Source organism: Pipistrellus hanaki (assembly GCF_964339955.1).
Source record: "Pipistrellus hanaki genome assembly, chromosome: 16".
In the NCBI taxonomy this organism is placed as follows: Eukaryota; Metazoa; Chordata; class Mammalia; order Chiroptera; family Vespertilionidae; genus Pipistrellus; species Pipistrellus hanaki.
In genome coordinates, this window is record NC_140518.1 from 555,587 (window position 1) to 578,478 (window position 22,892).

The 22,892-nt window shown below is 68.6% G+C and overlaps 3 protein-coding genes across 10 annotated transcripts; all 3 read left to right on the plus strand.

The window, feature by feature from the left end:
• The first annotated feature begins 2,297 nt into the window (after positions 1–2,297).
• On the plus strand, positions 2,298–7,383 carry PYCR1 (pyrroline-5-carboxylate reductase 1). The gene is made up of 8 exons (XM_084862068.1): positions 2,298–2,362; positions 2,822–2,934; positions 3,094–3,164; positions 3,907–4,086; positions 4,276–4,497; positions 4,672–4,764; positions 4,936–5,099; positions 6,489–7,383. Exons 2-8 carry the CDS (start codon positions 2,868–2,870, stop codon positions 6,652–6,654), a joined length of 963 nt encoding a protein of 320 aa, XP_084718194.1. The 5' UTR covers positions 2,298–2,362; positions 2,822–2,867; the 3' UTR covers positions 6,655–7,383.
• A 1,931-nt stretch (positions 7,384–9,314) lies between these two features.
• Positions 9,315–14,708, plus strand: MAFG (MAF bZIP transcription factor G). 4 transcript variants are annotated; one of them, XM_084862101.1, is made up of 3 exons: positions 9,315–9,572; positions 13,342–13,404; positions 13,488–14,708. In XM_084862101.1, the coding sequence occupies exons 2-3, from the start codon at positions 13,369–13,371 to the stop codon at positions 13,938–13,940; spliced, it is 489 nt and encodes a 162-aa protein (XP_084718227.1). In that variant the 5' UTR covers positions 9,315–9,572; positions 13,342–13,368; the 3' UTR covers positions 13,941–14,708. The 4 variants fall into 4 exon arrangements, with proteins under 4 accessions (XP_084718227.1, XP_084718229.1, XP_084718230.1 ...); XM_084862103.1 differs by lacking the exon at positions 9,315–9,572 and adding an exon at positions 10,494–10,669; XM_084862104.1 differs by lacking the exon at positions 9,315–9,572 and adding an exon at positions 10,800–10,824.
• A 2,780-nt stretch (positions 14,709–17,488) lies between these two features.
• SIRT7 (sirtuin 7) lies at positions 17,489–22,782 on the plus strand. Of its 5 annotated transcripts, none has more exons than XR_014792974.1 (11): positions 17,489–17,613; positions 17,704–17,841; positions 17,950–18,054; positions 19,604–19,674; positions 19,750–19,822; positions 20,177–20,275; positions 20,345–20,581; positions 20,725–20,805; positions 20,931–21,037; positions 21,455–21,539; positions 22,074–22,782. XR_014792974.1 is itself a non-coding variant. In XM_084862017.1 (10 exons), the coding sequence occupies exons 1-10, from the start codon at positions 17,521–17,523 to the stop codon at positions 22,270–22,272; spliced, it is 1,221 nt and encodes a 406-aa protein (XP_084718143.1). In that variant the 5' UTR covers positions 17,489–17,520; the 3' UTR covers positions 22,273–22,782. The 5 variants fall into 5 exon arrangements, 3 of the variants coding, with proteins under 3 accessions (XP_084718143.1, XP_084718144.1, XP_084718142.1); XR_014792975.1 differs by having other exon boundaries at positions 20,725–20,823; positions 22,074–22,214; XM_084862017.1 differs by lacking the exon at positions 21,455–21,539 and having other exon boundaries at positions 20,725–20,823.
• Positions 22,783–22,892: the final 110 nt, after the last annotated feature.

Genomic DNA, 22,892 nt, shown 5'->3' on the forward strand with positions numbered 1-22,892 from the left:
TGGGGGGATGGAATGACACAAACCCTCCCCCCTGCACTCAACACCGCCCTGACCCACACCCAGCAGGGGTGCAGGGCCCTGGCGGGGGACAGAGGGGTACTGCCCACTGTGGGTGGCAGGACCCAAGCGCCGTGGGCACCGGGCACCCAGCGGACTGGGAGTCAATGGGCCCGCCCGAGGGGAGGGCACTTCGAGGGGCGCTTACCCAGGGGGCAGTGGGGCTGGCCGAACTGCACATCCCCAAAGAGGGCAGCAGCCGTGTCCCAGGGTGTCCTGAGGGCCCACCCACTGGGGGGGCTGGGGTTAGGGGGACAGTCCCAGGTGACAGGAGCCTGTAGGCCACACCCCTCCCAGCTCACAGGGAGGCCTGGGCCGCAGTGGTCCTTCCTCTTCCGGCCAAGCTTCTGGAACGTTCTCTGTCACTGACTTCCCAGTTCCCGCGCCGTCCGGAGGCCACGGCCCCAGTGCCCGCTCACACCAATTGTCGCAGGTCCGAGGGGAGACGGAGGGGGTGCCGGCCGGAGAGCAGCGGGTGCTCCTGCCGAGCCTGCCCCCGGGGCCGGCCGGAGGACTGGGCTCCAGGGCGTCACTGGCTGTGGGCGCGGGAAAGCAGCGCTGTCTGCCAGCCGGGTGGCCCGTGGCGGAGCGCGGACCGAGGAAGCAGGAAGCCTGGCTGGATTCCGGTCAGGGCACAGGCCCGGGTGCAGGTCCGATCCCGGGGGGGGGGGAGGAGGGGGGGGCGCATGCAGGGGGTTCTCTCGTCGAGGTTCCCATCTCTCCCTCTTCCTCTCTCTAAAAATCAGCGAGAACATTTTCTTAAAGGAAAGAAAAACGGTACTTTCTGAAGAAGAGGGTTCTGTTCTCCGGTGACGGGTGGCCAGGAGGGACTCACCGGGCAGCCCCTTCCTAGGAGGGGGTACGGGGCCCCCGACAGGCCTGGCCCCGATCGCCACCCTGGGGGGATCGCCACACGGGGCCTGGTCACTGCATCAGAGCCGCGGCTGCCTCTGCGCGGGCTCGGCAAGGTTCTGAGACCAGGTTTCAGGACAACTTGTCATTTCACCCCCAGAACTGGCCAAGCAGGGCAGTCCCCCCGCATCCTGTGGGCGCCGAGCGGTCCACAGGGTCACCTCCTACCTCCCCTGAACCCCGCTGCTACCTGGGACCCCGACGTGCCCAAACCCCACGCGACTCAGACCAGCTCCCACGAGCCCCGAGCGTGTCCTGGTGGGGCTGCGGCCATGTGCGCCCTGAGCCCCGGGGCCCAGGGAGACAGTCAGGAGAGACGGGGTCCATGGAGCTGGGGGCCCAGGATCACCTCCCTGTTTACCACCTGCCGGAGCGGCCTGTTGGGGAGGCGGACATGGCAGCAGGCCTAGGACCTGAGCTGATGCAGCTTCCCAAGGGGGCCTGGCCGCGAGGGAGCGGGGAAGGAGCAGGGCCCTGGGCCGGAGCCTCTCACAGACCCCGCTCTGCTCTGGGCCCCGGGTGATGGGCACAGATGCAGCGGTGGAGAGGGGGTGCTGGGAGGGAACGGGGTGCTGGGGCACCAGACAGGACCTAGGCTTCCCGGGCGCCTGAGCCTCCGTGCTGAGGCCTGCCCCCCCTCCCGCTTCCCAGCCTCCTCGTACAAATTAAAAATCCTGACAAACTGGAAACAAAATCACACACAGAACTTTAAGCGACAAGAAAGTTTCAAACCAGTGACACATGTTAGATGTTTCCATTTGGCAAATCACTCTCACACAGTCACCTCCACCAGGAACACAGGAGAAAGTCTGCCGGCTGGGCCCCTCCACACCCGGTGACGTGTGAGTAACGGGTGTGGGGTCCCGCCGGAGCCCCCACAGGTCCAGGTCCGAGGAGGGAGCCCCTGTCCAGCCCGCTCCCTGCAGACCCCCCTCCCGCCGCCCCTGACCGCCGCGCTCAGGCCCCCCGCGTGGTCCTGAGGCCCGGATTGGGGGGCCGGGGCCAGGTCAGGGGGTCCTCGGGGAGGCCGTGGCCGGGGGCGCGGGGCGGGGCGGGGTTTCCAGGGCGCAGGGCTCTCGTAGGCGCGGATCCGGGTGCAGGGCCCCGACAGGCGCGGTCCGGAGGGGCCGGGGGCCGGGGGCCGGGGGCCGGGGGCCGGACCCCCGGGTGGGGGGCGGCGGGAGCCCGGGCTGGGCCGGCGGGGCGGGGGTCGCGGCGAGTGGATGATGCAACCCCCCCCCGCCACCGCGCCCCCTGATTGGCCGGCGCCCGAGTGGCCGCGCTGCGGATTGGCCGGGGCGGCGGGGGCGGGGCCTCGGGGGCGGGGCCGGGGCGGGGATGCCGCGTGGCCGGCTGCTCCGCGGGCGGGGGGCCACCTGCGCCGGAGGACCGGGTACGGGCGCCGCGGGCCGGGCTCTGCGCGGGGGTGCCGCGGGGTGCCGCCGGGGTGCCGCGGGGGGTGCTGCGGGGGGTGCCGCCCGGGTCCTGCGGGGGGTGCCGCGGGGGTGTCGCCGGGATTGGCGGCCCCGGCCCCGGGCGGGGAACCCGGGGGGGACGGGAGGGTCGCCCCTGGGGGCTGCAGGCGCCCCGGCTCCCCGATCCCTTCGCGGCTGCGCTCCTCCTGCGCCCCGTGTGCGGGACGTTGGGGAGCCAAGTCGAGGCCCCGCTGTGGGGGGAGTTGGGGTCCGGGGCCCCGCTGTGGGGGGAGTCGGAGCAGTTCCCGGGGTTCGGGGCTGTGGGGCAGCCCAGGGGGAAGTCAGGCCGGTTTGGGGAGGGGGCGGCGCCGGCAGGCGGTGGGATGGCCGGGCCTGGCACTGCCCACCGGACTCCCCCCACCTGCCCGCTCCCGCAGGGCCTCCCGCAGCGCCAGCTCCGAGGCCGGGGGCGGAGCGGACACCATGAGCGTGGGCTTCATCGGGGCCGGCCAGCTGGCCTTCGCCTTGGCCAAGGGCTTCACCGCGGCAGGTAGTCCTGTGGCCGGAGGGGGGGCCCTTGCAGTCTGGGGGAGGAGGTGCCTGTGGGAAAGCAGCCCCAGGATGTTGGGGGGCGGGGTCTCTCACCCTGGGTGCTGGGAGTCTGCCCGCCCTCCTGGGACCGGCCTTGAGGGAGGAACTGTCCCTGCAGGCGTCCTGGCCGCCCACAAGATCATGGCCAGCTCCCCAGACATGGACCTGGCCACGGTGTCGGCCCTCAGGGTAAGCGCGGGGGCCGGAGCCGGTCAGTGGTCAGTGTCTCTGTCACTGGGGGGCAGGGCAGTGGCCCCAGGGGGTGTGGAGCCCGAGGAGTGGCCCTTGGCCGGAGCAGCACAGACCCCGTCTGCTCTGGGGCTGGGTGATGGGCGCCTGTGCAGCGGGTGGGGAGGGGGTGCTGGTCAGGAACGGGGTGCTGGGGGCCAGACCGGTGTGGGGCCGGGCCAGACACTCCCAGGGCTGGTAGAGTTTTGGTTCTCCGTAGCTGAGTCAGAGATCCGGACCAAAGCGTGCCGCCACCACTCACCCCACAGAGCAGAGGACAGGGGGCTGGGCTGCAGCCCAGGGTGGGGTGGGCCGAGGCTGGGACAGAGAGGAGGGAGAGGGAGAGGGAGAGAGAGAAACATCCATGATGAGAAAGAAACATTGATCGGCTGCCTCCTGTACGCCCCTCCCTGGGGATCGAGCCCACAACCTGGGCATATGCCCTGACCAGGAATCGAACCCTGACCTCCTGGTTCATAGGTCGACGCTCAGCCCCTGAGCCACGCCGGCCCGGGCGCTTCCTCTACTTTTGGGTGGGAGGGGCAGTTGGTGTGTCAGAGCCCCCCGTTCCCTGAGCCCCTGTCGGCCATGCCCTCACCCAGCAGCCTCTGGGCTGGTCCACGTGATGGCTTTCGGGTGAGAGAGATGCCAGGGGCCGGGCCCGCCCCGGGGGCGGACTGAGTCCGCCTCGGCGTCCCCACAGAAACTGGGGGTGAGCCTGACGCCCCACAACACGGAGACAGTGCGGCACAGCGACGTGCTCTTCCTGGCGGTGAAGCCACACATCATCCCCTTCATCCTGGACGAGCTGGGCCCCCACATGGGGAGCCGGCACCTCGTGGTGTCCTGCGCGGCCGGCGTCGCCATCAGCAGCATCGAGAAGGTGGGCGGGCGGGCGGGGAGAGCGGGGTGTGTGTGTGTGTGTGTGTGTGGCCGGGCCGCCGGGTCCCAGCCGGAAACGGGCGTGTGGGCCCCGTGAGGACCGGGGACACGCTCAGGGTGAGCCTGTCCGCACCCGCCCCCAGCACCCCGCTGGGCCCGGGCCGGAGGGACACCCGCTGTTCTCCCGCAGAAGCTGCGGGCCTTCCAGCCGGCCCCCAAGGTGATCCGCTGCATGACCAACACGCCGGTGGTGGTGCGGGAGGGCGCCACGGTGTACGCCACGGGCACCCACGCCCACGCGGAGGACGGCCGGCTCCTGGAGCGGCTGCTGGGCAGCGTGGGCTTCTGCGCCGAGGTGGAGGAGGACCTGATCGACGCCGTCACCGGGCTCAGCGGCAGCGGGCCCGCCTACGTGAGCGCCGCGGGGCGGGGGCTGGGCCCGGCGGGGGCGAGGGAGGACCTCCAGTCCTTCACCAGTCCTTCCCCTCCTCCTCCCGGCTCGGCCGCTTCGGGCAGAGCCGCGGGGCCAGCCTCGCCCGGAGCAGAGGTGGCCCGGGACCCTGGCTCAGCCGCCTTCTCCCCGCAGGCCTTCACGGCTCTGGACGCCCTGGCCGACGGGGGCGTGAAGATGGGGCTCCCCCGGCGCCTGGCCGTCCGCCTCGGGGCCCAGGCCCTGCTGGTCAGTGTGCTCCCCGTCCCCCGGTGGGCCCTCCGGTGGGGGTGAGGCAGTGCCGTGGGCGGGGGCAGGGAGTCGGCGCGCCTCGGTGGCGGGGCTGGGGGCCGTGTCCCACCTGCCGATGTGGGCGGGCGCCCCCCAGCCGCCGGCTCCCTCTCTCATGTCCCCGTGCAGGGTGCTGCCAAGATGCTGCTGGACTCGGAGCAGCACCCGGGGCAGCTCAAGGACAACGTCTGCTCCCCGGGCGGCGCCACCATCCACGCCCTGCACGTGCTGGAGAGCGGGGGCTTCCGCTCGCTGCTCATCCGGGCCGTGGAGGCCTCCTGCATCCGCACCCGGTGGGCACCCTCCCCCCTGCCCCCTCCTGCCCCCCTTCCCTGCTGCTCCCCTCTCCCCTCCCCCTCCCCTCCAGCCCGCACACCCGGGCCTCCCCTCCCCTCCAGCCCGCACACCCGGGCCTCCCCTCCGCTCCAGCCCGCACACCCGGGCCTCCCCTCCCCTCCAGCCCGCACACCCGGGCCTCCCCTCCGCTCCAGCCCGCACACCCGGGCCCTGCCCTCCCCTCCGCTCCAGCCCGCACACCCAGGCCTCCCCTCCGCTCCAGCCCGCACACCTGGGCCTCCCCTCCCCTCCAGCCCTCACACCCGGGCCTCCCCTCCCCTCCAGCCCGCACACCCAGGCCTCCCCTCCGCTCCAGCCCGCACACCCGGGCCTCCCCTCCCCTCCAGCCCGCACACCCGGGCCCTGCCCTCCCCTCCCCTCCAGCCCTCACACCCGGGCCTCCCCTCCGCTCCAGCCCGCACACCCGGGCCCTGCCCTCCCCTCCCCTCCAGCCCTCACACCCGGGCCTCCCCTCCCCTCCAGCCCGCACACCCGGGCCCGCCCTCCCCTCCGCTCCAGCCCGCACACCCAGGCCTCCCCTCCGCTCCAGCCCGCACACCTGGGCCTCCCCTCCCCTCCAGCCCTCACACCCGGGCCTCCCCTCCCCTCCAGCCCGCACACCCAGGCCTCCCCTCCGCTCCAGCCCGCACACCCGGGCCTCCCCTCCCCTCCAGCCCGCACACCCGGGCCCTGCCCTCCCCTCCGCTCCAGCCCGCACACCCGGGCCTCCCCTCCGCTCCAGCCCGCACACCCGGGCCCTGCCCTCCCCTCCGCTCCAGCCCGCACACCCGGGCCTCCCCTCCGCTCCAGCCCGCACACCCGGGCCCTGCCCTCCCCTCCAGCCCGCACACCTGGGCCTCCCCTCCGCTCCAGCCCGCACACCCAGGCCTCCCCTCCCCTCCAGCCCGCACACCCAGGCCTCCCCTCCGCTCCAGCCCGCACACCCGGGCCCTGCCCTCCCCTCCGCTCCGCGCCCGCGGCGGGAAGCGAGGGCTCCTGGCCGCAGGTGCAGGCACAGCCTCTGACACGGCGTCCGCTCAGCCCTCACTCCGCAGACCCGGGTGGAGCTCGCCGGCGGTGGGCGGGGCCGGGGGCCGGGTTCCGTTTGCAGGGCCCTCCCTGTGGTCCTGCTGGAGCCTCTGGGCCTGGAGATAACCCCCCTCCGGGCCTGGCCAGGGAGATTAGCAGGTTAGACCGGGACCTGGCGCAGGCCCCGGCTTGTCGGAGGCCGGTGACCGCCGAACTGAAGCCAGCGTTGGGAGTGCAGGCTCGGCGTCCCTGTCCCTCCCCCCTCGTGGACACCTGGGCTGGAGGAGGTGGATCCTGATCCTCAAACCCCCCCCCAGGGAGCTGCAGTCCATGGCCGACCAGGAGAAGGTCCCGCCCGCTGCCATTAAGAAGACCGTCCTGGACAAGGTGAAGCTGGGCTCCCCTCCGGAGGCCGCGCCGGCCCCTTCGGGCCACTCCACGCTGCTCCCCCGCAGCGTGGCCCCCGGGGGCAAGAAGGACTGAGGGCCCCCCTGCACCAGGCTGCCCTCCGCCTCCCCTCTCCTGCGCCGGGCGGCGGCTCCAGGCCCCGGCCACACAGCGAGTCCTGTCTGCGTGGCGGCCTGCCCATGGCTCTGGCCAGCGTGGCTCGAGCGGGGTCGTAGCCAGGGAGGGGTCCCTCACTCCCAGGGGGTTCACCTCCGGGGTCAGCTGTCCTGGGGCGTGCCCCCCCTAAGCACAGAGGCCCCGGTTCCCTGCCCTGCAGGCCCAGCCCAGGCGGGAGCCCCGTCCCACGCCTGCCAGTTCCACAGCCTCCATGCGCAGGGACACCCCCTCGGTGTCGGAGGGGACCAGAGGGTCCCGGCGTCCTGGCCTCAGGGGAGGGACCTGGGTGCTTGGCCAGCGGCCAGCTGCCCCTTGCTCCCGCTGGGCATCTGAGAAAAGGGCTCCTCGGGCAGGTGGACATCCAAGGTCCCTACAGCGCTCAGGCCTCTGCCTCCCACTCCTGACCTTCTAGGTTCAATAAGCAGGTTTCACCCTAGCTGGTGTGGCTCAGTGGGTAGAGCACCGGCCTGTGGATTGGAGGGTCCCAGGTTTGATTCTGGTTAAGGGCACATACTTGGGTAGGGGGCTTGACCCCTAGTAGGGGGCATGCAGGAGGCAGCTGATCGGTGATTCTCTCTCACCATTGATGTTTCTATCTCTTTCCCTCTCCATTCCTCTCTGAAATCAATAAAAATATTAAACAAACAAACAAAAAAACCTGGTTTCCATATCCAACTTCTAACTTTGTCACCACGTGTGGAGGGAGGCCCCAGCTGCCCAGAGCGTCACTGCGATCAGGTGTACTGTGAGAGGCTGCGCCGGGAGCCCACGGCTTCCAGGTGGCCGGGCTGGGGGTGGGGAGGCGCGTCTCGGGGAGCAGGGACGGGCGGGGCCCCTCAGGCCGCATCACCAGGAGTGTGATGGGATCGGTCCCGTTGGCGGGTGTGAGGGAGCGGGCCCAGCCTCTGCATCCTCCATTCCGATGTAATGGGGGCACGTGTCTCCCCGGTTTACCCAGGCCGAGGCAGGTGGGGTGGCGGCCCTTAGGGAGCCAGCGGCATTAGGGTTCTCCAGAAAAGCAGGAAAAGACGATGCTAGAACACAGAGAGGTTACAGAGAGAGAGGGTACAGAGGAAGTGGCTACCAAGGCTGCCCTGCAGGGCGGCGGCAGGCTGGACACCCAGACAGCTGACATCCTGGTTCCCAGGCCCTCGGCAGGAGAGCCCAGGCCGCTGGTGTGTCCGGAGTGTCCGAAGGCGGACAGCTCTCCGGGGTCGGACGGCTTCCTTGGGCCTCCTGTTGCTTGGAGGAGGCCCACCCACGTGACAGAGGGTGATGGGTTCCAGCCTGCGACTTAGTCTCCTGCAAAAACACCCTCACAGACACAGTGTATTGGGCCAAATACTGGGGCATCCGGGTCCCAGTCACACTCACACATAAAATTAACTCCCGGGGGAGGCCCACCGCTGCTGAGGGCCAGAGCCTTATGGGATCAGGGGTCTCACCCTTTGTTCACAGTCAGGGAACAGTTCCAGAGAGCAGAGGAGACCTGTGGCCCAGAGGTTGGCACGCCCCCCACTGAGCGCCTGTAGGTGGTGTGGGCTGTAGGTGGTGTGGGGCTGTAGGTGGTGTGGGCTGTAGGTGGTGTGGGGCAGTAGGTGGTGTGGGCTGTAGGTGGTGTGGGGCTGTAGGTGGTGTGGGGCTGTAGGTGGTGTGGGCTGTAGGTGGTGTGGGGCAGTAGGTGGTGTGGGGCTGTAGGTGGTGTAGGGCTGTAGGTGGTGTGGGGCTGTAGGTGGTATGGGCTGTAGGTGGTGTGGGGCTGTAGGTGGTGTGGGGCTGTAGGTGGTGTGGGCTGTAGGTGGTATCGGGCTGTCGGTGGTGTGGGCTGTAGGTGGTGTGGGCTGTAGGTGGTGTGGGGCTGTCGGTGGTGTGGGCTGTTGGTGGTGTGGGGCTGTCAGTGGTGTAGGGCTGTAGGTGATGTGGGGCTGTAGGTGGTGTGGGCTGTAGGTGGTATCGGGCTGTAGGTGGTGTGGGCTGTAGGTGGTGTGGGCTGTAGGTGGTATCAGGCTGTAGGTGGTGTCAGCCGGGGATGTCCCAGGGGGAGATAAGGTGAGCTGCCGCAAGCCTGTCATCAGTCTCCCCTTCCCCGGGGCCCACTTAGCACCAGGGCCCAGCGCCGCGGGTGGGCGGAGGAGGCGCTTTGGGGACAAAGGGAGCCAGAGGAGAAACCAGAAAAACGGACGGGAAGGCACAACAAAAAGCAGGGGCATGACTGCGCCCGTCCCGTCTCCGCCGGGGTGGCCTCCAGGGTTGAGCAGGGCGGCATGCGGAGGGGGTGCACCCCCGGCCCGCCCAGGGCGCGCCCCCGCACAGACCCGGGCCCGGGCCCAGCAGGTGGAGCGGCGGGGACACGTGGCCTTTGATTGATCAGCGCCCAGGCCGCTAGGCCCCGCCCCCAGAGCCGGGGAAGGGGCGTGGCCTCAGGAGAGCGCGCTCCCGGCTGGAACCGCGAGACCCCGCTCCGGCAGGGCGCGCGTTGCCAGGGCGACGGCGGCGGAGTGCGCAGGCCCAGTACGACCACGCCCCGCCTCCGCCGCCGCCCGCCGCCGCCGCCGCCGCGCCTTCCCCTTTAAGCCCCGGCCGGTCGCGACGCTGCTTCATGAATGGAGCCCACGTGACCAAACATCATGTGACGTCTGTGGAGCGGCGGCGGCGGCGGCGGCGGCGGCGGATCCCGAGCCTGGTCCGGCCCGGCCTTCCCAGCGCGCTCGGCCCGGCCCGCGCAGGCGGCCAGCCCCATCCCGGGCGCGGAGCCCCCGCGCGGCCCTCCCCACGCAGCCTCGGAGCGCCCGCCGCCCCCGCCCCGGCCCCGGCCCGCCGGGCCCGCAGTGTGGAGGGTGAGTGCGGCTGCGGCCCAGCCGGCGGGCCGGGGGCGGGGGCGGGGGCGGCCGGGGGCTCCGGGCCGGGGTGCAGCCGGCGGGACCGCGGCTCCTCCCGGCCGGCCCAGACGGCGCTGGCCGGGCGCCCCCGCCCCCGGGTCTGCCCTGCTCCCCGATGGCGCCCGTGCCTCGATTTCCCCGCCGGGCGCTGCTGGCCCTGCGCGCGGGGGGCGGGGGCCGGGGGCCGGCGAGGGCGGCGGGCAGGGCGGCGCGGCTGGGGCCGGGGGGCCCCGGAGGGAGGGCGGCGGGGTGGCGGGAGGAAAGGGTGGGTCCAGTGGGGCGCCCCGGGCCGGCGGAGCAGCGGGCCGCCTGGGTCGGGGCTGCTGATTCATCAGGTGTCTGGGCGCCTTCCCGGGCGCCGTGGCCCCTGGCGGCCGGGGCGGCGGCGCGGGGGGCGCGGGACGACCCTGGTCGCGCCGGGCCGGCTCCTCGCGCCGCCCGAGCCCGCGGGCGGCTGCTGAGTCATCAGCATGAGGTCACCGCTCCGCCGGCCCAGCCCGCGGGGGTCCGCGCGGCCGGGCCTCGGCGGCCGGGGCACGAGGCGGCGGCGCGGGGCCGTGGGAACGGGCCGGGCCGGGCCGGGCGCCGCCCTCAGCCCGGACGGAGGTTCCAGGGGAGGCGGGGGACGGGGCAGCGGACGCGAAGCCCCTGGCCTGTCCTCCCGCCCCGGGCGCCCCGCTCCGGCGCCGCCGGCCCGGCCCGGCCAGTTCCCCGAACTGGGAACTAGTTCTCCGCGGAAGGGGCGGGGCCGGCGGCGGGAGCGGCTTTCCCGCCCGCCGAGGGGTCCGGGCGCGGCTGTTTGCCCCGGGCGGGAGGCGAGGGCCGTGGGGACCTGAGAGCGGAGAGGCCGCGGGAGGGGCCGCCCGGGGGCGGGAGGAGGGAGGGTGGGGTCCGGCGGGGAGGGAGCCCGGGGCTCCGGGAAGAGCGGGCAGAGTACACCTTGTACCGAGGCCCGCTGGCCGCGGACGGGACAGTTGGCAGCAGGTGCAGCTCTACCAGGAAATTGCAAATGAGAGGAAGCAGCGGGCCGTAGACATTGGGGACCGAGGTGTTTGGTGAGCAGGTCCTGCCCCCCTTTGCAGCTGGGCCTCTGGGGGGAGGCTGCAGGTGGAGGGCGCTTTCGGGGCTCAGCAGGGGGCTGGGGGGCAAGCAGGCAGTTCCCCATCACCCCAGCGCTGTCCCCCGGAGCTCAGGGCTCCGCGTGGTGCAGGTGAGCAGGGATGTGGCCCTGGTGGGTGGGGAGGGTTGGGGAGTGACAGCTCGAGGGCTGGGTGTCCCGGGCACCTCGCCCAGGTGTGTGGGTAGTTCCTGGCCTCCCAAGGTTCAGGGGTGTTTTGTCTGGACCAGCGCAGAGGACCCTTCTGGCACAGGGGTTCATGTCTGCAGAGATTTGCCCCCCACCAGCACACACACACACAGGGTGGGGCAAAAGGAGGCTTACTGCTTTGAGTACGTGAAACCTGGAGTTTATTCTTGCACTGTTTGTTAATTGCATTGTTTTCCACACGAACAACTGTAAACCTGCTTCTGCCCCACCCTGTACACACACACACACACACACACACACACGCACGCACGCACGCACGGGCCCGGGGCTTAGAGATGCCAGGTGTTTTCAAACACTTCAGCTGATCTTTTGGCTGTAATTGTATGCCTTAGGAGGGATATTTCTTTCCTTCCTTTTGTTTGTTCATGTCTTTATTGATTTTTACTTTTAGAGAGAGAGGAAGGGAGAGGGGTCCGAGATAAACATCAATGAGAGAGATGCATCATCCATTGGCTGCCTCCTGCATGCCCCTACTGGGGATCGAGCCCCCGACCGGGCATGTGCCCTGATCAGGAATCAGACAGGAGGCTTGGCCACGGGTTTGCCAGCCTGGAGGGGGAGCGGGAGCCGGCTGTCTTGCTTCTCGCCTCGTGTCCATGGCCTGGAGTTTGGGCCGAGGGGAAGAGCTACTTGCATCTCTGCCCTTCGTGACGGACTCTGGGCTGCGGGAGGTCCCAGGTGCTGGGGCAGCTGAGGGCCACCGAGGCCTTCTCCACCGAGTGGACTCTGCCCTGGGGGCGTGAAGGAAGGAGGATGGCTGAGCCCCAGCTTGGGCCAGCCGGAGGGATGGGGCAGCCTCTGCTCGGCCTGGCCTTTGGGGTCCCCTTTGCCTAGCTTCCAGAGGTGCCCTGAGCCCTCACCTGTGCCCTGGCCAGGCTGTCTGTCCCGTCCGTGTGTGTGTCCGTGTGTCCTCAGGTGGGCGGGGGCCGGCCCGGAGGCCCAGCCCTGGCTGCAGAGGCCTGCCCCTCCCCCGCACTCCCCGCACACCTTTGATGAGGAGGCTGCTGGCGGCACTAGTGCTGAGTTCAGGCCTTCTGGGGAGGTGAAATCTGTCGAGGAGGCACTTTTCCTGTGATCTCTTCAGGAAGTCACCGCTGCGCTCAGCATTGGGGCGGCGGGGGCCCAGGGTGGGACAGGCTGGTGCCAAGGCTTTTCCTTCGGGGCGGGACCCGGGGCAGCGTCCCTGCAGCCCAACTCCTGCTGCGGGAGGGCCCGCCGGTGGGCATGGCTCCTCGCCTCTGGCCTCCTGGTGCCGGGCTGGCTGGGGTGGGCCTGCGTGGAGCCTACCTGTGCCTCCACCTCCCCAGCCTGCACTTCAGCTCCCGTGAGGGTGAGAAGTCCACTCCCGCCCCCCAGGAGGGAGACGGGTCTGTTGGTCCATCTCACCCTGCCGCCATCACCTCCCGCATCTAACCCGGAAAGCGGAGCTCAGAGGGGGGCCCGGGGGGAGGGGGGATAGCCAGTCTGGTGGCGGCCGGCCCAGCCAGGAGGTGCAGGACGAGGCGTGCAGAATTGCTCGTGGCCGGGCTTTGGGAAGCAGGAGGGGGGGTGGTCTAGCCGCCTGTGTGCCGTGCCCTGTGGGTGCTGGCACCGGGCAGGAGCCTGAGAGCGGCCCCCCGGATGGCTCACCGCGGGGGCTCTTGTGAAACACCCTGGACAGGGAGGGCCGGGCTCGCGCTGCTGCAACCCAAACCCACAGGATGGTTACTCCATCCGCCGCGCCTGCCTGCCACCTGGAGGGGGGGCGCTCCCCGAAGCTTGGACAGCCACTTAGGGCTCCAGAGCGAGCAGTCAGGATCGGGAGCCCCTCGCCCGCCCTCCCCTCTGCCCAGCCCCGTGGGGATGACCCGCTGAGCCTTCGTGGGAGCAGGGCCGCGTCCCAGGCCGACGCAGGTCAGGGCTGCAGAGGCTGGACCCGGGCACACGTGCAGGGCTCCTGGCTCCGGCCCGACGGCCCTCACCTGCTGTGGGCCGGCCGGCCTTTCTGGTCCCGGCAGCTCTGCTCTGGCGGCGGGCCCCCTGGGGCTGTGCTGGCTGGCGGCCTGGGGAGTGCCAGGCGGCGAGGGAGCAAGGGAAGTGCTGAGTCAGCATGACTCGCCAGGAACAGCCGCTCTGGGGTGACACGGGTTATTTTTAAAGCTCTGGGCTTCCTTCTAGGCCGGCCCCTCGACCCTCGGATCTCTCCCTGGCTCTTTCCTCGCCTCTGCCCCCCTCCCTGCCCTTCAGTCCCCCTCCCCCCTGGGCCCTCCTGGCCTCCTCTGGCTTCCTAGGGGCAGGCAGACGGGGAGCAGCCCTGCTCAGGGCCAAAGGTCGATCTTCGGGGCCAGGTACTGGGGACTGGGCAGGTGGGGGCAAGGATGGGGGTGCCCAGGGTCCTGACCTCTGCCCCCTGTCCCGCAGAGTGCCTGCTCGCTGCGCCCCCGGGTTATGACGACCCCCAATAAAGGAAGCAAGGCCTTGAAGGTAAGCGGGCAGGCGGGCGCGTCCGGGCTGGGGTGGCGCCGGGCCGGTGGCTGCCGGGCCCTGACCCGTGCGCTGTGCCCCAGGTGAAGCGGGAGCCTGGCGAGAATGGCACCAGCCTGACGGACGAGGAGCTGGTGACCATGTCGGTGCGGGAGCTGAACCAGCACCTGCGGGGCCTGTCCAAGGAGGAGATCGTGCAGCTGAAGCAGCGGCGGCGCACGCTCAAGAACCGCGGCTACGCCGCCAGCTGCCGCGTGAAGCGGGTGACGCAGAAGGAGGAGCTGGAGAAGCAGAAGGCGGAGCTGCAGCAGGAGGTGGAGAAGCTGGCCTCGGAGAACGCCAGCATGAAGCTGGAGCTCGACGCCCTGCGCTCCAAGTACGAGGCCCTGCAGACCTTCGCCAGGACCGTGGCCCGCGGTCCCGTGGCGCCTGCCCGGGGCCCCCTGGCCGCCAGCCTGGGGCCCCTCGTCCCCGGCAAAGTGGGCGCCACCAGCGTCATCACCATAGTCAAGTCCAAGACGGACGCCCGGTCGTAGGGACGCACGCTGGCCCCGGCGGGTCTGGGAGGGGCCGTGAGGCACGCGGCACATAAGCAGCCCTGTCCCCCTCCCCCCTCCCCGTCCTACCTCCTCCCTCCCCTGCGAAGCACAACCCACACCCCGGCGGGCGCCGGCCGGCCCCTCGGTCTCGTGTTGTCAGCGTGTGTCTGTGTTGGGATTGGTCAGTTCAGCGGTGCCGTGGGGTGGCCCCCGCCCCTTTGACCAAGGCCAAGGGGGTGACCCGGAGGCGGCCCTTTGGAGCAGAGAGGAGTGAGCTGTGGGACTCGGCGTCCCTGCGCAGGCAGGGCTCCTGGGCAGGAGGCTGCTCTGCCTCGAGTGGCCCGGGCCCTGACGGCTGTGGGCCGGCCGGGGGCTGGGCATTCCCTCAGACGGACTCTGCTCCTCGGAGCGGGGCGTCCTGAGGGCCCCGGACAGGCGGGCCCCCAACCCGGGTGCCGGGCACCGGGCGCCGTGTGGCTGTGGGCCAGGGGCCTGGGCACGCTCGCCTGACGCCTTGCACTGAACAAGACCAAATCACTGGCCGTGAGCGTGCGTGAGGTGTGTCCCGTGTCCCGCGATGGTCCGTGTCGCTGTTTACATGACCTGTCGGTGTGGTTACCCAGCCCTTTATTTAAGAGAGAGAAGTTCCTTTTACGAAGTTATTAAATTATATGTTTAAAAGCTAAAGAAAAGAAAAAAAGAGAGCTGCAGAGTATTTATAAAACTGTCTTTTTACAAAAAAAAAAAAAAAAAAAAAAGCAAGAACATTGGACCCTATAAATGGAAAAGGGAAGAAAGTATAATAGAAACTTGGCTAGTTTAAAAAAAGATTAAAAAAAAAAAAAGCCCTTTCTTGTAAACTTACAGACAAGTCTTTGTGGCTGTTGGAGTTTAGTTTTTATATACACAGAGCTATCAGATGTTATTTATAAAACTTAGTTTAAAAAAGAAAAAAGAAAAAAAAACGAAGCCGCGAGCGACACAGGCGCGTCCCCATGTCCTCCTTGCTGACTTGGCAATTGTACCGAAAGTGACTTATCCGCCGCGCCCCGTGCCTGGTGAGGTCTTGTGCAGCGTCTGTGCTGGTGCTTCTGGTGACCTTTGACCTGTGGTGTCACTTGTGTCTGTTTTCCTGTATTTGTTTTGGATTTGGTTGTATTTTGCTCTGGCTTGCTGGGCAGGGGTTGGGGTGCCAGGTGCCGGGCTGGGACCCGCTTCAGCAGTTTGGGGCGGGGGGTCTCTGCCCACCAGCCCAGCCTCTCCAGCTTCCCCGCCTGCCCCCCGGCTTCTAGGAGGTCCCAGCCCTGCTGTCCTCGGCTTCGCATGTGTGTCAGGTTTGGGCAGGTGAGATGGGAGTTATTCTGGGCCCCCGCTGCTCCCGGGCCCCCGCCTCTGGCCCTGGGTGGGGCTTTGCAGATCACGCTGCTGCCCCCCCCCCCCCCCCCCGCCATCTTCCTCCTGGTGTCCAGTCAGCCGCCTCGGCTGGGGCCACTCAGGGGCCCCCTTTTCCCAGAACCGTCTGTGCTGCAGGGCGGTGCTTCCAGGCAGAACCAGGTGGTTTTGGGGGCCCCTGTGTCAGACAAGGGCTAGTCTCCCGGGCCAGGGCCTGTCCTCCTCTCCCCGAACACGCTGGCAGCTCTCGGCCTCAGGCCTTCTTCCGCCTCCTTTGGGGTCTGTGTCTTCCAGGGATCCGACGCTCGGCCGTGGAGGTGCTTCTCGGGCTGAGCTGCCTCCCCATCCTGGCCACGCGGCCGAGGCAGCCAGTCTCCGGATTCGGCGTGGAGAGCTCGTGGGCTCCCGCGGGGGCTGTCCGTGGTGTCTGCCCCTGAGGCTCGGGCCGTCTCTGTGGGCCTTGGCCTGTTCCCGGGGGTGCTGGCTGGCTGCTCAGAGGCCATCCTGGTCATGCCGCTCAGCCTGCCATGGAGATAGCTCCGGCCACTTATGGCCTCCTCTCCAGGCTGCCTGTCTGGCAGGGCCCAGGCGACAGGTGGCGGTGGCATCGCGTCAGAGCAGTCAGTCCCTAGAGAGAGGTGCTGCCCGCCCTGGGGTGGGAGGGACAGCATCCATGTGATGGACAGCTCCCCCTGTCCTGGCCGGGAGCGGGTGTCTGTGCCCCTCTGCCGGGCTGTGACTGGAGGGGGAGGGCAGAGGTGGTGAGGAGGGTGAGAGTGGGTGGTGCTGAGCGGAAATGGCAGGTCGTGGGTTTGGTCTGCAGAAGCTTCTGGAGTTGGTGAGGCCGTGTCCCTGGCAGGGTTTTGGGTTGGAAGCAGCTGCCCCTCGGGTCTGGGGGAGCATCCAGTTCTCGTCCCGCCAGCCCTGCAGGGGCCCCTCCACTCTCCTCTCCCCTTGGCTTCTTCCCAGTAGTTCTGTGTCCACCTGTGACTGGTGTGTCTGATCCCTGTTACTTATTCTTCCCCCGTGACTGTGCTGTGTTCCCTCTCTCTCCTGACACAGTGAATCGAGGGCTTTGGCCAGAGCCAAGAATCCCAATCGTGTCCACTAAGTAAACCATGCTGTGCCCCTCCCCTCCCTGATTCCGCCCGCACCCCAACATGGACGCTCAGATTTCAGAGCAGAACCTGTGGGCTCTGGTCAGCTCCCGCCCAGGCCCAGCTGCTGCTCCAGCTGGCACTGCCCTTTGTACAGGTGGGAAGACACGGCTGCTCCTTGTGGCAGCTACGAGGTGTGCTGGTTCCTGATGGGGTCAGTGCCCAGCCCGCGGCTCAGGCTGCTGGGGCTCCAGGACGGGTCGAGCCCCTCTGGTCTCCGGCTCCGAGTTGGCTTGTTGGCCAGAGCTCCCTCCACAGCGGGGCAGCCTGAACCACAGCCTCCAGCACCATTTCCGCCCTGGGATCTTGTAAGTTACTTTTTTGGGCTGTGGTTTAGTGAAAGGAACCAACACATTAACGATTTTTTTCCCCTCAGAAGCCACGGAATAATTCTTTTTGGCGCGTTTTTGCCTTCCTGTTGGCTGTCTGGTTTGGGAACAGATGGGGAGACGGGTGTGCCCGTGGGACAGGGCCTGGCCCGTGTCCTGGGCATGTGCTGTCCCTGTCGGCCCGGGCACACGGCGGCACCGCCCTGGAGCAGCAGCCTCGGTACTGGGGTGCCCCCGGAGCTGAGCAGCCCAGCCAGCAGCCCGGCCCCCCCTCCCCACCCCCTGCTCTGCGCGCCCCGCAAGCCTTTAACCAAACGGAGCGGGTGCAGAGCTCCTCCGGACCTTAGGGCCCCAGGACAAGGGCTGCCCGGTGGGCCCCGCTCTCCCTCCGTCCACCGCGGAGGCCGCCGCCGGGAGGGGTGCAGGGGGCCCCGGGGCCCGCCCGCCCCGCGCAGTATTTATTGTAAGTTATTGTCCCGGGGGCGCGGGCCGGGCGCAGGTATTTATTGCTGTACATAGTGTATGTTTGTGACATATGAGTTTTCTTTATTTTGTATATGACCAATAAACGCCTTTTAAAGAGCGGCAGGTGCTTCCTTGGGGGCTGCGGGCGGGGGGCGGGGTCGGAAGGGCGGGTCTCGCGCATGCGCCGCGCAGGGCCTGCCGGGAGGCGGAAGCGGAAGCGCGCGTCCCGGAGCGATGGCAGCCGGGGGTCCGAGCCGCTCGGAACGCAAAGCAGCGGAGCGGGTGCGGCGGCTGCGGGAGGAGCAGCAACGGGAGCGCCTCCGCCAGGTACGCGCCCCGCGGCCCGCGCCCGCGCCCCGCGCCCTCACCGCCCGCCCGCCCCGCGCCCCGCGCCCTCACCGCCCGCCGCGCCCGCAGGTGTCGCGCATCCTGAGGAAGGAGGCGGCCGAGCGCAGCGCGGAGGAGGGCCGGCTGCTGGCTGAGAGCGAGGACCTGGTGACCGAGCTGCAGGGCCGGAGCCGGCGGCGCGAAGGCCTGAAGCGGCGGCAGGAGGAGGCGAGTCCCGCGGCGCCCCGCCCGCCGCCGCCGCCGGCCCGTCTCCTCGGGGGATGGATGGGGCGGCGGGCGGCGGGGAGGGCTGACCGCCGGCCTGGGTCCCGGCAGGTGTGCGACGACCCCGAGGAGCTGCGGAGGAAGGTGCGGGAGCTGGCCGGCGCCGTGCGCGGCGCCAAGCACCTGGTGGTCTACACGGGCGCGGGCATCAGCACGGTAGGCGCGAGGCGGACGCCGCGCACCTGGCGGGCCCCGGGCCCCGAGAAGCTTGCGCGGCCGGGACGGGCGGTCCGGGGCGCCCCCTTTTGGGCGTCTGACCCACGGACCGAGTACGGGACTCCAGTTCGCCAAAAATTCTCTTTACAAGCGGCGCTGAGGTCCTTTTGTCTTAGAGAAGCTCGCAATGGCTGCGTTTGGGACTTCGCTCGTAGGTGAACACGTTTACAGGCTTGAAGCCTGTGTTATGCCCAGTTAGAGACAAGGAAGGGACGTAAAAGCGGACGTAACAGCTTTAGCACCGGCGGGCACCTCATTTAAAGGTCAGGAGGTCAGGGCGCTGACCCCAGGGCCTGAGGGAGTGCTAAACCCACATCCGTGTCCTGGCCCCCCACCCGCCATCCTTCTGAGTGTCAGGGAGGTGAGTGCAAAGCAAGGCAGTGCGAATTGGGGTGCACCAGGTGAGGCCGGAGAGGCGCTGGGTTTTGAGAAGTTCTATGGGGAAGCTGCCCCGGGCTGGGGAATATGCGTGACTGGCTTTGACAGGGAGGGTGGCCGTGTTTGCCTAATGGAGGTGGGGGTGCGTGTGTCCTACGAGGAGGCCCAGCAGAGGGCACGCCAAGGCGTTCCGCCCGGAAGGAAATGCACACGACATCGGAAGGCGCGGAGGCGAATGCCTGTCTGTGGAGCCGGCCGGGTGAGGGCCCGGCTTGGGGCAGGAGGTGGCCGGGCCCAGCCCTGAGGACGGGTGAGGCTTTATGGGGAAGAGGCGAGCAGCCTCCCAGCAGGATGAGCGCAGGGCCCCTCCGAAGGAAGGCGTCTGCTGCATCGGCCTCGACCACTCACCCGCCGAGGCCCTGCACCCGCCCCTGTGCAGGAGGTCATTTCGAAGCGGTCACGTGACGCCCCTACTTCAGGAGCCACGAGTGGCTGCTCGAAGCCACGTGCGGCTCCTCTGTGTGCTCTGAGAGGTACTGCTGGTGAGCGTTCCACTTTCCCCCGGGAGTCAGAGCTGCCGATTGGACGTGAGCAGGAAGGAGACAGGGCTCCCCGGAAACTAGATCATTCAGCCTGAGGGACTCAGGGCCCCTGGCTCCTGGCGCCTGCTCTCCCTGGCTCTCCCTGGCTCCTTTCCCTGGCCTGGGGATTGGGAAATTCAGTAGGTGTTGATCTCACCTGGAGAGGCTGAGGTGGAGGGAGGGCAGCGAGTACTTACCAGGCTGGGACAGGGCAGGGGTCCCACTTAGCGGTTCACCTTCCTTCTGCACCGGGCACTGGCTAGCACCGGGCACAGGAGCCTGACCAGCTCCCCCTCAGGCTGGCGGACAGTGTGGCTGCAGAGCCAGGCTGGAGGACCAGGTGGGAGCGGGCCCAGCTAGGGAAGGACATGAGATCCGCCGCCCTGGGCCCCGGCGGGCAGACGAGGGTCCCCCGTGGGCTGATGCAGGCCCAGCCGGGGACGTGAGGGGAGAGACATTGCTCCCTGCTCTGGGGCCGTCGGTGCCTCAGTGGTGCCGCTCACAGGCTCGTCTTCCTCCTGAACACACAGGCCGCCTCCATCCCAGACTACCGGGGTCCGAACGGGGTGTGGACGCTGCTGCAGAAAGGGAGGCGCGTGAGGTAAGCGCCCGCACAGCCTTCCCCGGGCGGAGCGGGGCGGCGGGAGCCTGACGCCCGCCTCCCTCTCCCCGGCAGCGCCGCCGACCTGAGTGAGGCGGAGCCCACCCTCACCCACATGAGCATCGCCCGCCTGCACGAGCAGAAGCTGGTAAGCGCCCCGCGTGGCTGGCCGTGCACCTGCCGTGCCCACAGCGTGGGTCCCGGGCGCCACCTTGCCTGTTGGCCGGTGGACGCCTGGAGGAGCCCACCAACTGGCGTGGCCTCCTGGCTGAGCTCTCTCAGCCTCCCGCTTCCTCTGCAAGGGAAAGGGGTGCAGACGCTGACCTCCCGGGTGCCCCAGAGCTGTTCGGGGGGCCTCCCGCATCCTGCTGGGACCAGCTGCTGCTCAGAGGCTCCGCGCAGGTCGGAGCTGCCCCTGGTCTGGGGGCTCGGCCGCCCGGCACAGGATGGCTGCCCGCGTCTGCCGCTGCCCCGCCCTCCGAGCGCCGCCCTGTCCCCTCAGGTGCAGCACGTGGTGTCGCAGAACTGCGACGGCCTCCACCTGCGCAGCGGGCTGCCGCGCTCGGCCATCTCGGAGCTCCACGGCAACATGTACATCGAGGTGAGCGGCCCCTCGGGCGGGGCGAGGGTTTGGGGGGCAGCGTCCCCACTCACACCCCTCCCTCCTCAGGTCTGCACGGCCTGCACGCCCAACCGGGAGTACGTGCGGGTGTTCGACGTGACGGAGCGCACCGCCCTGCACCGGCACCAGACCGGCCGGGCCTGCCACAAGTGCGGGGCGCCGCTGCGCGACTCCATCGTGCACTTCGGGGAGAGGGGCACCCTGGGGCAGCCTCTGAACTGGGAGGCAGCCACCCGGGCGGCCAGCGCAGCAGACACGATCCTGTGTTTGGGCTCCAGCTTAAAGGTACACAGACGGGGCCGGGGGTGGGGGTGGGGGGGGTGCAGGGAGTGGACCTGCTGGCAGCTGGCCGGCGTGGCACAGAGCCCAGCTCCCTATAGCCCGTCCCTGGTGTGTGTGGTCTGTCTGTCGTCCATCCGTCCCCACAGGTTCTGAAGAAGTACCCACGCCTCTGGTGCATGACCAAGCCCCCCAGCCGGCGGCCCAAGCTCTACATCGTGAACCTGCAGGTACCTCGCTGCCCAGAGGCACGTCCTTCATCCGCGGGGCGTCCCCGTCCTGCACTCGTGCACCCTGGGGGGCTAGCCGAGAGGACCCAGGCTGCTGACCTCACTGCCTCCCCCTCTGTCCCCAGTGGACCCCAAAGGACGACTGGGCCGCCCTGAAGCTCCACGGGAAGTGTGACGACGTCATGAAGCTCCTCATGGACGAGCTGGGCCTGGAGATCCCCCCCTACAGCAGGTGAGGGTGCGGCGGGCCCCCCTGCCCGTGTGGATGGGTGTCTGTCCTCCGAGCCGAGCGTGGAGGAAGTCTGAGGTGCTGCCGGCTGTGTCTGAGGCGTGCCTGCGGTGTGGTGGCTCTGCAGGGCCAGCCCCGGTTCCTGGCTGTGGGGACTCCTGTGGGGAGAGGGCGTAGACCGGGTGTGTCTGGATGCTCCCCCGGACCTCAGGCCCCGAGGGGAGGCCCCGGAAGGGACATGCGCTCGGCAAGCCCCGTCACAGGCTGGGTGCCCTCAGGGCCCTCGGTGTGGGGAGCGTAAAGAAACTGTTCTAATGCAGAGCGTGTGATGATTTAGACGTGTGTGTGTGTGTGTGTGTGTGTGTGTGTGTGTGTGTGTTGAGTAAAAAGTTTACACTTTCTCTCTCTGTGAATTTCCAGGGTCTTATAGGGGAAATCAGTAACTTCTTTTAATCAAAGGGTTCAAGAATTAAGGATCCCTCACCTTCTGGGCCTGGCAATTCTTGTATGTTATGTGTGTGGTGTTCTGTAATGTGGGCCTATCGTGTTCTGTACTTTTTTTTTTTTTTTTTCACATTAACTTAGCTCATTTTCCTTATCAGTGCTTATCTGTATCTTACGTTTATAATATGTGGTTCTACATCTCAGACACATGACCTCACCCGGGAGCCCGTAGGCCACACCTCCCTAGTCAGCTGGCCTTCCCACCTGTCAGTCTGGGAAGGGGGAGAGGGTCTGGTCTCCCTGCCCCCTGGCCTCACCGTGAGAGGAAGGGCCCAGAGCTGCCAGTGACTCATCCTTGCTGGGATGCCTGCCTCCACCTGAGCTGCCGTGCCTGCCGTAGCCAAGGACGCGCTCTGCGGAGGCGGGGCTAGGCCGGGGCTGCCCTGCTAGCTCAGGAACGGTGGGGCCACCTCCACCAAAGCTGCCACAGTTAAGACGGGCGGGCGCAGGGTCCCTCAGTCAGGTTTCTGTCCCGGGGCAGGTTGTGACCGGGCGGCTTCAGGTCACACCGGACCCAGCTCTCCCTTTTCGGCAGGTGGCAGGACCCCATCTTCTCCCTGGCGACTCCCCTGCGGGCTGGCGAGGAGGGCAGCCACAGCCGGAAGTCACTGCGCCGGAGTCTGGAGGAGCCCTCGCCCGGAGACCAGGGGGCACCTCTCAGCCCGGCCCCCGTCCGGGGTGGCTGGTTTGGCAGGGGCTGCGCCAAAGGCACCAAGAGGAGGAGAGTGACATAACCTGGTGCTCCACTGGGAACAGCAACCGGCACTTTGCAGATGGCTGGACCTCGGGTCCGGGCCGCTGGCACCCAGAAGGCTGGGACTGCCCCACGGGTCCAGGGAGAGCGCTCGGGGGCGGGGGACATGGTCACGGTGACATGCTTAGCCATTTGTCCTCGTGGGGAGCCCCGTGGCCCTGCTGTGCTTGTCCTGCCTGCCCCCCGCGCCCCCCACCGGTGGGCCTGGGTGCTGACAAGTGGCCCATCCAGTCTGACCCAGAGGTGGCAGCCACGCCTTCCTGTGAGCAGAGCTCCGGGTACATCTCACCTGGCCTGCCAAGGGGAAGCACTCGCTGCCTTGCCTCCTCCTTCAGGCCAGTCTCAGGGGCCTCCACCCTATTTCTACTTCTTACTAAAAATGCTGACTTTATAGTAAACCTTTATCTGTATTGGTTTGCGGCCGAGGGCTGGTTTTGAACCTTAGCTCTCAGCAGACCTCTTTGTTGCTAATAAACTTCTCTGCACTGTCTTCCCAGCGTCCCTGCATCACTGCCCTTGCGTCGCTGTGGGGCGCCAGGCCCCGCGGGGCTCCTCGGCGGGGCGGGAGGTACTCCCGGTGGCTCTGCCCCGCGCCCTAAG